The 16,008-nt window shown below is 42.1% G+C and overlaps 1 protein-coding gene and 1 long non-coding RNA gene across 2 annotated transcripts in view; one reads left to right on the top strand and one right to left on the bottom strand.

Moving 5' to 3' along the window:
• Nucleotides 1-327: 327 nt before the first annotated feature.
• LOC149103327 (uncharacterized) lies at nt 328-2,386 on the bottom strand. The gene has a single exon (XM_089273803.1). It carries the CDS (start codon nt 1,665-1,667, stop codon nt 540-542), a length of 1,128 nt encoding a protein of 375 aa, XP_089129929.1. The 5' UTR covers nt 1,668-2,386; the 3' UTR covers nt 328-539.
• A 4,997-nt stretch (nt 2,387-7,383) lies between these two features.
• LOC149103328 (uncharacterized) overlaps nt 7,384-16,008 on the top strand; it is a 177,510-nt gene continuing 168,885 nt past the window's right edge. The window contains exon 1 of the long non-coding RNA XR_016202031.1: nt 7,384-7,463. This is a non-coding gene — a long non-coding RNA (uncharacterized LOC149103328). The remainder of the gene's footprint in view (nt 7,464-16,008) is intronic.

Raw genomic sequence — 16,008 nt, forward strand, 5'->3', positions numbered from 1 at the left:
GTGAGTAGCGTAGCCAATAAGCTCACGACATCCGTAATAGAACGCTGGCAGATTTATACTAATACTGAACAGATGCACGGCAACATGGAATTTAATATAGCAACAAAAAACGCGCCCGAGTGCATTGTTGAGTTATATAAGCACGCGGGAATTTTTAAGAACACGAGAGAAGTGCATAGAGAAGCACGAGGCGCAGCCGAGTGCTTCTCGCACTTCTCGAGTGTTCTTAAAAATTCCCAAGTGCTTATATAACTCAACAATGCACGAAGGGCAAGTTTTTTTATTTCTTTTATAAAATGTAAACCACCACATTAACATAAAGACATATTAAACAAGAAAAGGATTGCGAATTTTAATTAATCAAAATAAGTATTCTCCTTACATGTACATGCTTTCTTTTTATTGGCTTAAATGCTGAATGAAAAGTAAAACCGTTCCCTTTGTGGCAAGAAACAAACGTTTTCTAAAAAAAGTCAGAACGGTTCTAAAGAAATTATTACAGCAAAAAGAATCTTCGAAAGCTGAAGCAGTTCCCCAGTTCACTGACTTTTGCTCTGAGGAGGATAAAGATTGATTTGCATTGAACCGATTGTGCAAGAATTGAACATGCCGCCAAGCATTTCGCTGTGGATCGTTGTGGTGGATGACCGGCTGTGCGTTTCAACCACTCTGCCTGATACTTCTGCTACTTTTGGCTGACTAAAAGGCTCATCGCATTGTGGAGATTTCTGTTTTGTCTGGTCGGCCCCTTGTAGAGCAGTAGACAAGACATCACTACATTTCCTGAGCTGGATAGACGACGGACGAGAATTGTAATGCTGGAGACTATTCGGGTTTCTGTGTCCCGAAATGTGGCAGATGTGGCGATCTGACAAACCGGCTTGAGACCACAAGGTTATCGCTGTCGCCCGAACACAGTGATTTGTGTAAACTTTGGAAAGCTTGGCCTTTGTACTTATTTCTTTCATCATGTTTCCAAGAGTGTTGACACCAAGCGGGCGGTTTTCGTACCAGATTTCGGGTGTGATGGCGGATTCATTCCAGTCGCGTCGAGGTTGCTGAAATAAGGCTTCGCATTTCGGATTCAGCTTGGAGATATACAAGCTCAGCGCTCGATAGCCGTCGTTCTCACTCTCTGTTTCGTACATACGAGCCGTCTTCTCAAAGCTGGATCGGTCTTGAAGTCCACCGGGATGGTTTTTGGTGGTCTCGTCGTGGGTCATAGTAACGTAGCGCTTGCCTTGCTCGTCTACTTCAAATGCAAAACTCGTCGGCTTCAAATTTCTCTGCCCTTCACGACCTCTTCTACACCAGTAGAGAACAACATGGAACCACACGTTTCTCAGCAAAGACCATGGATTTGCAAGGCTTAATACTGGACCAGCTTTCAATTTCTGCAAGTCGTCAACTGGCATGGCCTCTTTGTGCTGCACATTTTCCTTCCCTTGCTGTTTCAGGCTCTTAATTTTGGCGTTCAGCATACGGTTGGAATTTGAAAACGTTGAAGAATTTAGCTTCAAACTTCTGTTATAAGGTGGGTTGTTCAAATGCCTCTCTATTGCATTTCTGAACGTAATTAAGGACGACTTGCTGTACTCTTCACCCGTTTTGCTTCGTGCTTCTGTATAAAACTGTGACAGACTGTTGTCAAGTTGTTCGTCGCTCATTTCCTCTAGTTTTGGCAGCACAGGAACTTTTTGTGCACCCCATTCTAGGAAAAGAAAACATTTTTTCCAACTCAGCCTTTAAGTGTTGCAAGCGTATTTCGAGTGGTTAACTGTTAAATGATATACGCAACAGCTGCTAGAAAACATTTAATTGTATAAACAAGTGAAATGTTGCTTTTTGTTGACAAAGATGTAGATAAGCCAGTATAACTCATTATTTAGGAAGCATTGTAATATGCTTTTTTCGTCATTCTGCCTTTTAAATTAAAACAGGTTTTAAGTTTTAGTGTTTGAGATGTGTATTGGATTGTAGTCATGTTTACGTAAATTCATACCTTTGAAAGCGTTTACTGCCCAATTTGTCGAGCTCTTCGTAGACTTTGCTTGCGTTTCCACCAAAAGCCGGTTTCTCTCCGCTTCTGTCAGTTCTGCAAACCGTTTTTTCTTTGGAACAGGTGCCTCATTTTGAGACTCCTTAACGCTGCTACTTTTCTCGGCGTTCAGGAATTCGAACCCGAGTTGAAACCGTGGAAATTCTTCAGCCATAATGGCGGACGGACTAGCTGATTCTCAAATTTTGTCCAGGGCAAAATTTTCGTGACGTAGCTTGCGTGCATATGTTGAGTTATAATGCACGCGCGTGACGTAAGCAGAGTGCTTTATGGAGCTATAATGAACTCGAACTGACCAATCACAGCGCGCGCAATTACTCGAACATTTTATAATTATATATACACGGTCTACTATGTATTTGCATTTGAAAAATGGCGAAACGACTGGCCATACTGTCGGATGGATGTAATATTTCTTAAATGAAAATCAACTATCGACTGTCAACTCAACAAACGGAAGATATTTTACTTGATATCTGTGAAAGGTTAAGAAAACTATTAGCTGAGAAGGTTGAACAAGGTGATCGCTATTGTTCTATTCCCTAGCATCAAATCATCTACAAAACAAATTTTACCTTGACAATTATAGTTTATATTTTTAAAATAGATTGAAATAAGGATTCAAGCCTAATATATTAGCCATCATTAGTCCTATTCGAATAACCCCATCCCTTAACCTGAGCTACGGCCCAGGTGTATTCTATTCATAAGTACTGGTCGTGGTAAGGACAATACAGAAGTTGTTAATTAATAATTGGAAAACCCAAACAATAAATATTTAAAAGTCCTGTAAACCTTAAGCCACTTTATTCAGCGTGCTTAACAGTCGTTCGCGTTAAAGAGGGTTTTTTTTGTTTGTACGACAGGTGCTGCATAAGGATGTATAGTAATCTATAGTGCTATATAGGGTTGTATAGAGGTGTTTGGGAATGTATAGGGTTGTATACGTGTTTTAGAGATGTATCGTGTTGTACAGTGTCTGTATCAGGTTCTAGAGGGGTGTTTTAAGCTGTATAGGGATGTAAAGTGCTGTATAGGGGTGTATAGTGTTGTATAGGGATGTATAGTGCTGTATAGGGATGTATAGTACTGTACAGGGGTGTATAGTGCTGTTTAGGGGTGTACAGTGCTGTATAGGGGTGTATAGTGCTGTTTAGGGTTGTAGAGTGTTCTACAGGGGTGTATAGTGCTGTATAGGGGTGTATAGTGCTGTACAAGGGTGTCTACTGCTGTATAGAGTGTATAGTGCTATATAGGGGTGTCCTGTGTTGAATAGGGGTGTATAGTGCCGTATAGGGATGTATAGTGCTGTATAGGGTGTATAATGCTGTATAGGAGTCTATAGCGCTGTATAGCGGTGTATAGTGCTTTATAGGGGTGTCTAGTGCTGTATAGGGGTGTATAGTGTTGTATAGCGGTGTATAGTGTATAGTGGTGTATAGTAACGTATAGTGCTGCATAGGGGTGTATGGTGCTGTATAGGGATGTATAGTGCTGTATTTGGATGTATAGGAGTGTATAGTGCTGTATACGGTTTTATAGCGCTCTATAGGGGTGTATAGTGCTGTATAGGGGTGTATAGCGTTGTATACCGGTGTTTAGGGCTGTATAGGGGTGTATAGTGCTGTATGGTGGTGTATAGTGCTTTATAGCGTTGTCTACTGCTGTATAGGGGTGTATAGTGTTGTATAGCGGTGTATAGTGCTGTATACGGGTGTATAGTGCCGTATGGGGGTCTAGAGGGCTGTAGAGGGTTGTATAGTGCTGTATTTGGGTGTATAGTAGTGTATAGTACTGTATAGGGTTTTATAGCGCTGTATAGCGGTGTATAGTGCTGTATAGGGGTGTATAGTGCTGTATTTGGGTGTATACTGCTGTATAGAGATGTATAGTGCTGTATATGGGTGTTTATAGTTCACCACTAAATTTCCTCTGATTCTTATTGGTTTAAATTGATCACATGACGCGATAGTGTTCATCCGTGGAGAGACACTATCAGCCCATAGTGCCCGTCCGAGGAAAATACCCGGATGGATAGTACTCGTCCGTGTAAATGTTTCTGTAAGGAAGCGGGCTTACAGAAAGTAAATAGTTGAAATGTATTAAGTGGGTTTTTGTCTGTTTTCTTTTTCAAATTTTACATTTGGCTTTAACGACCTTTCACGGCTTTCATCTAAAAAAGTTGAAAATAATTCAATATGAATTTTGAACTGGCGCGCGGAAGAAAATTTAGCGGTGAACGATAAAGACAATAGAGTGTTTATGTCTCGGAACTATCCGTCTGATAGTTGTCCCTTGGAAATTTGATGTTCTTAAAACTAGCATATTTGCTCTCGAAGCTTCGCTTCTCGGGCAAATATTTGTTTTAAGAACATCAAATTTCCGCGGGGCAACTATCAACCCATAGTTCCTCGACAGAAACACTCTATTGTTTAAATAGTGCTGCGTAGGGGTGTATAGTGCTGTATAGTGTTGTTTAGGGGTGTATAGCGCGTTACAGGGGTGTATAGTGCTGTATTTCGGTGAATAGTGCTGTATAGTGCTGTGTTTGGGTGTATAGTGCTGTATAGGGCTGTATAGTGATGTATAGGGGTGTATAGCGCTGTATAGGGGTGTATAGTGCTGTATAGGGTTGTATAGTGCCGTATAGGAGTGTATAGCGATGTATAGTGCTCTATAGGGGTGTCTAGTGCTGTATAGGAGTGTATCATGTTGTATAGCGTTTATAGTGCGGTATAATACTGTATGGGGGTGTATGGTGGTGTATAGGGGTGTATAGTGTTGTATAGAGTTGTAAAATCCTGTATAGGGGTGTATAGTGTTGTATGGGGGTGTATAGTGCTTTATAGGGTTGTCTAGTGCTGTATAGGGGTTTATAGTGCTGTAGAGCGGTGTATAGTGCTGTATGCGGGTGTATAGTGCTGTATAGAAGTGTAAAGTGCTGTATAGGGGTGTATAGTGTTCTATAGCGTTGTATAGTCCTGTATAGAGGTGTATAGTGCTGTATGGGGGTGTATAGTACTGTATAGGGGTGTATAGTGCTGTATAGGGGCGTATAGTGGTGTTTAGGGGTGTATAGTGCTGTATAGGGGTGTATAGCGCTGTATAGGGGTGTATAGTGCTGTATAGGGGTGTATAGTGTTGTATAGTGCTGTATAGTGCTGTATAGGGGTGTATAGTGCTGTATGGGGGTGTATAGTGCTGTATGGGGGTATATAGTGCTGCATAGGGGTGTATAGTGTTGTATAGGGGTGTATGGTGCTGTGTAGGGGTGTATACTGCTGTATGGGGGTGTATAGTGCTTTATGGGGGTGTATAGTGCTGTATAGGGTTGTCTAGTGCTGTATAGGGGTTTATAGTGCTGTAGAGCGGTGTATAGTGCTGTGTAAGGGTGTATAGATCTGTACAGGGGTGTATAGTGCTGTATGCGGGTGTATAGTGCTGTATAGGGATGTATAGCGTTGTAATGCGGTGTATAGTGCTGTATAGGTGTGTATAGTACTGTATGGGGTGTATAGTGCTGTATAGGGGTGTGTAGTGCTGTATAGGGGTGTGTAGTGTTGTATATCGGTGGATAGTTCTGTATAGGGATGTATAGTGGTGTATAGGATCGATAGTTTTGTATAGCGGTGTATAGTGCTGTATAGGTGTGTATAGTGCTGTATGGGGTGTATAGTACTGTATAGTGCTGTATAGTGCTGTATAGGGTTTTAAAGCGCTGTATAAGAGTGTAGAGCGCTGTATAGGTGTGTATAATGTTGTATAGCGGTGTATAGTGCTTTAGAGGGGTGTGCAGTGCTGCATGGGGGTGTATAGCTCTGTATAGGAGTGTATAGTGCTCTATAGGGGTTTATGGTGTTGTATAGCGGTGTATAGTGCTGTATAAGGGTGTATAGTTCTGTATAGGGGTGTATAGTGCTGTATGCGGGTGTATGGTGCTTTATAGGAGTGTAAAGTGCTGTATAGGGGTGTATAGTGTTCTATAGCGGTGTATAGTGCTGTATAGTGCTGTATGGGGATGTATAGTGCTGTATAGGCATGTATAGTGCCGTATGGGGGTGTATAGTGCTGTATAGGGGTGTATAGTGCTCTTTAGGGGTGTATAGTGTTGTAATGCGGTGTATAGTACTGTATGGGGTGTATAGTGCTGTATAGGGGTGTATAGTGCTGTATAGGGGTGTATAGTGTTGTATAGCGGTGGATAGTTCTGTATAGGGATGTATAGTGGTTTATAGGAGTGTATAGTTTTGTATAGCGGTGTATAGTGCTGTATAGGTGTGTATAGTGCTGTATGGGGTGTATAGTGCTGTATAGCGCTGTATAGGGTTTTATAGCGCTGTATAGGAGTGGATAGCGCTGTATAGGTGTGGATAGTGCTGTATGGGGGTGTATAGTTCTGTATAGGGGTGTATAGTGCTCTATAGGGGTTTATAGTGTTGTATAGTGGTGTATAGTGCTGTATAAGGGTGTATAGTTCTGTATAGGGGTGTATAGTGCTGTATGCGGGTGTATGGTGCTGTATAGGAATGTAAGGTGCTGTATAGGGGTTTATAGTGTTCTATAGTGGTGTATAGTGCTGTTTAGGGCTGTATAGTGCTGTATGGGGATGTGTAGTGCTGTATAGGGGTGTATAGTGCTGTATAGGGGTGTACAGTGGTGTTTAAGGGTGTATAGTGCCTTATAGGGGTGTATAGCGCTATATAGGGATGTATAGTGCTGTATAGGGGAGTATAGTGTTGTATAGGGGTGTATAGTGCTGTATAGGGGTGAATAGTGCTGTATGGGGGTGTATAGTGCTGTATGGGGGTGTATAGTGCTGCATAGGGGTGTATAGTGTTGTACAGGGGTGTACAGTGCTGTATGTGGGTCTATAGTGCTGTATGGGGATGTATAGTGCTGTATGGGGGTGTATAGTGTTGTATAGGGTTGTCTACTGCTCTATAGCGGTGTATAGTGTTGTATAGGGGTGTATAGTGCTGTATAGGGGTGTATAGCGCTGTGTAGGAGTGTATAGCGCTGTATAGTGCTGTTTAGGGGTGTATAGTCCTGTATAGTTGTGTGTAGTGCTGTATAAGGATGTATCGTACTGTATAGTTCTCTACAATGCAGTGTAGGAGTGTATAGGGGTGTACACTGTATGCTATTACATGTAGTTTCCCCTCGAGCCTCACCAGATGTTTTTTAGTATTCTCCGTTCAGGCACGGCGGAAAAACCGCTGATTGGCTGAAGAATCCGTTGTCTTGGAGCATGCTCAAGCGCTGGCCGCTGACAATTTGCGGCTGCAAACGAGTTTCGAAAATGTCTGGATATTTTGGAAGCCGGAGCATCGAACAACAAGCAATATTGTGGATTTTTACCCAGTTAGAACTTCTACTTGTCGCAGAGAATGCGGATTAAGCAAAAGTAAGTATGTTGCAAATGTTAGCCTGGTTTTGTTTCTTTCTTTGAGTGTTATTCTTTGTGTTGTGATTTATTTTGTCCGTTGGTGTCGTGTTCATTTTGTGCCAAGCGGAAGCACCTGCTTAGCTTATTTACAATACTCTTCTGCTGCAGATATTGGAGTACAGACGACTTAACACAACGAACACAGCATAATGGAAAGCTATGTTGAAAGGTAAGCCAAGTTTTCCTTCCTTTCCTTCCGTAAATGGTTGATTTTTGCAATTGGCAACATTTTCTAGTTCGTGTGACTTCGGAAACTTTTTGGCTCGATGAGTCTACATTTGAAAAGTTGAAGATTTTGTTCGCTCTCATTTGAATTACCCGTCATATCTTGACTTGCCTCTGGGAAGAGACCCGTTAGGTTTTTTGTCTGCCATGTTCATATAAATAAGTGACGAAAACCGTTGACACTGTACTACAAATGAGCTTAATTTTGTAGATTTCAGGATATAAATCTTACATACAATGAACGTTTTAAAAGCGTAGCCAACTTATGTCCAGTCCGGATATCAGCATACTTGTAACGTCTTGAGTACGCTATAAGACGACGAACACTTTAGATCCGTAAGACATACAGCTTTAATGGCGTCCCCAAGAACTACAAAAGCGGAAAGCATGGTTCGTGCACTCATGTATGACACCACGTCACTATGACGTATAATCGTTAAGCGGAAGTGAAATAAACAAGATACGCGACATCTCCCCTCCTAAGAATAATAGTAAGAAATAATACAAAGAAATAGTTGCTAATAAAGAGCACAGAAAACCAATGTCTTTGTCCTTATTAATGAAATCTCACACGACAAATCCAGAATCAAGTGTCACTGTCCTTAAAAATCTCACACAACAAATCCGGAAATAAGTGTCTCTGTCCATGTAAGTCTCGCGACATTGTCCTAGTCCTTAAATCGGGAAGGTGTCTTGACGACACGCCCACTGCGGGTTTTGATCACAGAAGTGCCCGAGCCTTGTTTGCTCTCCTTTGGTAGGTCGTCTTGTCCAGGCTTCTTTGGTGTTTCCTTAGCAGGTGTTGTTTTGGAAACAGGCTGCTCCTCTGCTGGAGGAGTTGGAGCGTTGTTCTGAGGGGCAGTAGCTGGCGTGTTCTCTATCGGGTTCATCACTGCTTCTTGTTGTGGATGAACTACTGCTCGCTCCAGCTGTTCACGAGTGCGCCTTAGGTGTTTTCGGTTGCGTCGGAACACTCGCCCATCTTCTCTCCTAACTTCATATGACCGGATGTCTACTTTGACTTCCACCCTTGCTTGGGCCCACTGTTTGTCTTTGCCTATGGACCTAAGGGGCTGTAAGCGAACTATGTCCCCAGGGTGTAGGTCGTCTAGCTCTCTGGCACCTCGGTTGTAGTTGATGCTTTGCTTGGCCTTTTGGAGCTTCAGCTTCTGATCTACATCTTCTGGTATCTTGGGTTTGAGGAGACTGCTCGATGTTAGAAGTAAGGTCTTGGTCCTCCTCCCAAAGATTCTTTGCGCTGGAGAGGTTCCTAGCCCTTCACTTGGGGTGTTCCTCCAGGCTAATAAAGCTAGATGTGGGTCACTCTTGGACTCTATTGCTTTCCTCATGAGGTTCTTTGATACTTTGACTGCATTTTCTATTTTGCCATTTGACTGGGGATTTCCTGGCGAACTGGTGACATGTTCAAATCCGTACTGACTGGCAAATGCACTGAATTCAGTGGAGGAAAATGGTGGTCCATTATCGGACACAAGCTCATCGGGAATCCCATGTCTAGCTAAGTGGCTCTTTAGTTTCCCGATGACTTCCTTTCCAGTTTTGGTGTTGAGTCTGTCAACTTCAAAGTAGCTTGAATAGTAGTCAGCAGTCACCATAAAGCTCTTCCCATCAAGCTCAAATAAGTCAACCGCAATATTCTCCCAGGGTCTGGTAGGGATGGAATGGCAGATCAACGGTTCTTTCGCTTGTTCTGCTGGGTGGCTGTTGCAGATTGCACGGAGAGAGATATGCTGCTCTATCTCCTTAGTCATGCCAGGCCAATAGAGGACTTCTCTTGCACGGCGAAGGCAACCCTGAATCCCTATGTGGCTCGCATGAATCTTGGCTTTCATTTCTTCTCTAGCACTTGCAGGCACAACTAGTCGTTCGCCCTTGAAGACCAACCCGTTTTGGAGTGTCAGCTCTTCTCTAAAGGGAAAGTAATCTCTGATTTTGACTGGTAGGTGGTCCTTTGTCTCTGGCCAACCTTCTCTGATTGTAGTCTTCAGTTCTTTCATAACTGGGTCTGATTCCATTGCTGAGCGAATGGTGTTCTGTGTTGTCTCAGAGACAGGAAGGTACTGGACCATGTTTATACTTTCTGTATCTTTCGCTACCTCTCCTCTCATGATGTCTTCATTCCTTGATGACTGGATGAAAGCTCTGCTGAGAGTATCTGCAAGATACATTTCTGATCCCTTTTTGTAGACGACTGTTAGATTGTACTTTTGCAGTCGTAACATCATGCGCTTTAGACGCTTTGGTGCTCTCGAGGGGCTTGTGATCAGTCTCTATCTTGACTGGCCGGCCATGTACGTACTGCTCAAACCGTTCGACCCCAAACACAATAGCAAGTAGTTCTTTTTCAATTTGTGCGTAATTAACTTCAGCATCAGTCGTGGCTCTTGATGCATAAGCCACTGGCTGCCCTTCTTGCATGAGACAGGCACCGAGTCCCTTGTCCGATACATCACACTGTAATTCTGTGTCTGCTTTGGGGTCGAAATACTTCAGTACTGGAGCTTCTGAGATGATCTGCTTCACCTGCTCAAAGCTTCTGCCCTGAATGTCATTGTCCCACAGTAACTGATTTTGCTCTTTGAGAAGTTCTCTTATAGGGGCAGTGGCTGCAGAGAGATTAGGCGAGAACTTCTGGAGGTAGTTTACCATACCCAGGAGTCTCTTCACATCTTCTTTGCTTGTTGGGGTAGGCATCTCTTTAACCCCTTGGAGTTTGGCTGGATCGGGTTTCAACCCTTCTTCTGATATCACATGTCCCATAAAGGTTACTTCAGGAAGGCGAAACTTGCACTTCTCTTTGTTTAGCTTGATGCCTTTACTGCGGCAACGTTCCAACAGAGCTATGAGCTGCTGGTCATGGTCTGCAATAGCTGCGGCTTTCGTCTCTCCGACCCCATAGATCAAGATGTCATCAAAGATGGGTAGGACACCTTTCAAACCTCCTAAGGCATTGTCGAGGCGCCGTTGAAACTCTTCAGGCGCAGGAGAAATACCGGAGGGCATTCTGGTCCATCGACATCTTCCCCACGGGGTACCAAAGGTGGTGAGGAAACTGCTTTCAGTATCCAACTGGATGTGCCAGAATCCATTCTTAGCGTCAACTACGCTAAAGACCTTTTGCCTTTGATAATTCTGGGAGGAAGTCGTCGATTACTGGTAGTGGATAATGGTTTCGCTTCAGTGCCCGATTCAGAGGCTTGGGGTCTATGCAGAGACGTATCTTTCCGTTGTTCTTCAACACAACAACCATTGACGACACCCAGTCTGTGGGAGTATCAACTGGCTCGAGAATTCCTTGACTGACTAAGCGATCAATCTCTTTCTTCAATGGTTCCTTGACAACAATGGGAACTTTCCTTACAGGCAGAGCTACAGGTGGAACTGATTTATCCAGCGAGAGGTGCAGTTTCTGTTCCAGCTTGCCTTCTCCAGAGAAGACATCACTGTAGTCTGTAAGAACACTTGACAGGTTACATGTAGAAGTTTCATCAGATACAAGCATGATGTTGTCTACATTGACTGACATGAGACGGAGTTACTGTATGGACTGTGCACCCAGAAGTGCCTTGTACCCCTTGGATACCACTGTATACTCTGTAAGATGACTATCATTGTTCTTTGGGTTCCGTGTCTCCAACTTGACACTCCCCAGTGACCTGAGCTCAGAGTTATTAAACATAACCAAGGTGGTTGCAGTGTTAGCTAAGTGTTTTAGTTCAGGATCCTTTAAAATCTCCTGATAAATCTCCACTGGCAGAATATTCACGGTTGCACCGCTGTCCAGTTGGAACTTGACTGAAGTATCCTTTAATACCAGGTTGGCGAATATCTTCTTAGGGGCCTCTTTGTCATACACAAAATCAATGGATTCGACCATAGGGCAGTAATCATCACCGTCGCTAGCTTCATGCTATTCAACCATGTTCACTTTCGATGTTCGGCGACCTTTTGGGGTGTTTTTTTCTTTTCGTTTCTTTCGAGTCAGCGGTGGTGGTTTGCCACACATTCCAGCAAAATGATTCTTTTCTCCACACTTGGCACATGTTTTACCCCAGGCAGGGCATTCTTCTTTTTTCCACAGGTGTTTCTTTCCACAAAATTTTGCAGTCAATCTGTTTGACCTGCTTGCCACTTGGCGGATCACCTTTAGAACTCTTCTTGTCAACGGCATGCACATCTTCTCAGTTTTGAGACGAGAAGCGATTTCGTAGTTGTCCCACACTTGACGGAGGCGTTTCAAGTTAACAACAGTGTTTCCTTTTAGTTCAAGTTTTGAGGGAAGCGGCAGATGTGAGCCAACGTGAATGATTTGAGGTTGTGGAGCTGGCTGAGGTGCTTCGTCAGGGATGTTTTGCGAGGTTCGAGTCGTTTACGGCTGAAGAACTTGAAATTTCTCTAGGGAGAAATACACAGACGGCGTAGGAAGCTCAGTGTTTTCAAGGAAGTCGCCGTTAAACGATCCGAAACACTTCTGACACCATGTAACGTCTTGAGTACGCTATAAGACGACGAACACTTTAGATCCGTAAGACATACAGCTTTAATGGCGTCTCCAAGAACTACAAAAGCGGAAAGCATGGTTCGTGCACTCATGCATGACACCACGTCACTATGACGTATAATCGTTAAGCCGAAGTGAAATAAACTAGATACGCGACAACACTATTCAAGGCTAGACTGAATGCCACTCGGGTTAGCTGGGAAGAATCTAGGTCGAACCCCCTAGATTAAAAAAAGAAATAAAACATAACATGCTAACTTGGCCTCACAATAACAGAAATCCCATTTCCAATTCAAGGACCATCGGTCCCCCTAGAGGGGACCACATTTTGGCAGTTAGTATCTCGAAACCCCTTCTCTGTATCCGCCCTAGGGTTAGCCAGAATATTTTCTCCAGTTAGGCTGTTTAAGGTTAGCACTCGATAAAACACGATTCAGTTATAATATGGTCTGCAGTATGTATTTCCCACTTACTCTGCAGTCTGCAGTGCACAGTCTGCGTTTTACACTGACTGAATTTCGATGTAACTACAAGCCTTCACCTAAACGAATGTTCCCCCAGTATAAAGTGGAACAAAAACCCCTTTTGGCGGATTGCTTTTTTCGTTAACACAATGGAGAAATGTTTGCAATAACGAAGCCTGCAACTGCGGGGAAAGCTGCGTAGCCAAGGAACAAGAATCGTAGTAAGTGTGAAGTAGCATAAGCCATGATATCAAACACGGGCTAACATAAACAAAGAGCAATTTATTTTATCCTTCAAGCTGTATTACATATACAATAAAACTTTCTACAATGCCATATTAAACCTCTATAAGCTTACTACAAGTTTTCAGCTCCTGGCAAACATGGAATCCACTGAAGCGGCAAAACAAGTCACGAATGAATAGCACACAAGCGAAAAACACAACAAAATTAGCCATTAGTGTGCACTACTAACGAATTCGTCCTCCACTTTTCTGTCTTCAGGCAAAGATACAAAAGTCCATGAACAAATAGCATTTAAAAATTTTCATCAGCACGAAAAAAAGGCATATTTTATATGTTCCGTAAAATTAAACAAGCTACAAGAAATTGCGGTTCAAAACCTTAATGAACTTGACACGACCTTAAGAAAAGGAAAAACGGTACCTCGGGTGAATTTGAAAAAGCTGAAAGTTTCCTTTCGGAAGAGCTCTCTTTATCACCTGAGAAAACTGCCAACACCGTTTCGATCCTCTCGATCACAGTCAAAACATCAGCACGGATCATTTCCCAAAGTAGCCGAGTTGTTTGTAACTGCCTTGAGTGAGCAAGATGTTGCCAAAAGCCACGACAATGACGTGTTCGTTTTTGATTCGTCGTCCGCCATTTTGAAAATGGAAAGGCGGGAAGACAAACCGAAATCTACTGCGCATGAGCAGCGGTTTTTCCGCCGTGCCGGCTGTTCACTGTAGCGTTGCACTTTCGTCCTGCGTGGCAGACATGCCTAACACCTTTTGACCAATTGTATGTGTTGTTGTTTCTTCCAATGAAAATGCGTTGTGACCGTGTCCTCTGAGATTATAGGGACCTTTAGCACCGAGAGTTTTCAGGGCGGCGACGGCGCCCGGAAGTGAAGTTTTATTTCCGTTTGACGTCGTATATTTGGCGCGAAGTCGTCTAGGCCCGGCGCCGACCTCAAAAGGCTTGTTTTCACGGTGTGTAGAAAACGTGAGTAGATATGAATCTTTCGTCCGCTTATACTCGTTTTTTTTCCGGCCTTTTAGTTTTCGCAACTTAAGAGAATATCTTCTCGTAATTTACTGGAATAGCTTTTGGCATAAAACGTATTTTGTTCATCGCATTTTAAAAGGACAGCTGTGATCAAACTCAAAACAGAAACTGGTCTTAGAAAACATGGAATCATATCGCTAAATCTGCAGGGATAACTTGTTCGTCTCAGCAGCACACTCAGTCCCTCCAAACCATCACAAATGCTTCTCTTTTCGCGATGGAACACTGCGAGAGTATGTAAGGCATCTGCAAGGCAAGGAAGGTCTGCCTTTTCAACTCGAAATTCGGCTTTGCAGTCAGCTGAATTCATGTTTTCTAGATCGAAGACATCGTACGATTGATAGCCGAAGTCTGGATTTTTTGAACGATAACAGTCGTATAATGGAACAAATTCTTCGTCTGAAATGTTTTTGTCTGTATAGCTAAGCAAAAGTATCTCTCGACAAGTCTTAAATTTGTTCATTTTCAAAGACCTCGGCAAGTTGCCGTCGGAAAACGAAGGGTGCTAAAGGTTTGTATTTTGACGCGAACAACGCCGTCCTCGCCCCAGTCTCTTCCGTCCACCGATGTCGCCGTCGCTATGAAAACTCTCGGTGCTAAAGGTCCCTTATTTTACTAGGGGACGGGACGGTGTTTGCCAGGTGAAAGCTCGAAACCCATCGATTGTGACTTTGATCGTGAGGGTGTTTTGCCGGATCTTTCAGCATGTTCCGAAACAGATTTACAGAGCTGCCTTTGAAGCTTAATACTGTTGGTAAGAAGCTTTGTGAAGTGTAGTGTATTGTATTATGTTGACTATGTTGTTTGTAGAAATGGAGTGAGTAATCTTAAATGGCTCAAGGTTACGAATCATTTCGACATGTTCATCAGCAATCTAAGTATTGTTCATCGTGTTGCATTCAAGCGGCACGAACTAAGCTGGTACTAGTTTGTATAGTCCACACTGTTATGGGGCGCCGTTTGTAAATTTATTATTTAGACCGGACTTATGCCATTTTCCCCTTATTTATAAATAATTGGAAATGCCACAAAATTTGTTTATAAATAAGACACAAGAACTTGCCGTTGATATGTAAATAATTATTTTAGGTACGTTCTGATTTATAAATAATCTTTTACCATAGAGTTATTATATATAAATAATAAACTAAACAACTTCAATTATTTATAAATCAGGTCATCTCTAAAATAGTTATTTACATATCATTAAGTTTGTAAATCCCATTATTTATAAATAAATTACTTCGCCGGGGGTGTAAATTCATTATTTAGAAATAATAAATTTCACCTCACCGAGTGTAAATTTATTATTTATAAATAATGAACTTCACTGAGTGTGTAAATTTATTATTTATAAATAATGAACTTCACTGAGTGTGTAAATTCATTATTTAGAAATAATGAATTTCTCCTCGCCGAGTGTAAATTTATTGTTTATAAATAATGAACTTCATTGAGTGTGTAAATTCATTATTTAGAAATAATGAAGTTTCATTTCGCCGACTGTAAATTTATTATTTAGAAATAATGAATTTAACCGTGTGTGTAAATTCATTATTTAGAAATTCATTATTTAGAAATTCATTATTTAGAAATAATGAAGTTTCATCTCGTCGACTGTAAGTTTATTATTTAGAAATAATGAATTTAACCGTGTGTGTAAATTCATTATTTAGAAATTCATTATTTAGAAATAATGAAGTTTCATCTCGCCGACTGTAAATTTATTATTTAGAAATAATGAATTTAACCGTGTGCGTAAATTCATTATTTAGAAATTCATTATTTAGAAATAATGAAGTTTCATCTCGCCGAATGTAAATTTATTACTTAGCTCTTATTAACCGAGCTGGAGGTCTGTATGGGAGAATCTTGACCGAGGTCGTGAGTACAGACCGAACGCAGTGAGGTCTGTACACACGACCGAGGTCAAGATATTCCCATACAGACCGACTTAGCTCGGTTAATAAGATGTTTATTATATGGCAAAGCAGAAAACTTT

This window comes from Orbicella faveolata, unplaced genomic scaffold (genome assembly GCF_042242905.1).
Source record: "Orbicella faveolata isolate gen_17 unplaced genomic scaffold, um_ofav_v1 contig_35, whole genome shotgun sequence".
In the NCBI taxonomy this organism is placed as follows: domain Eukaryota; kingdom Metazoa; phylum Cnidaria; class Anthozoa; order Scleractinia; family Merulinidae; genus Orbicella; species Orbicella faveolata.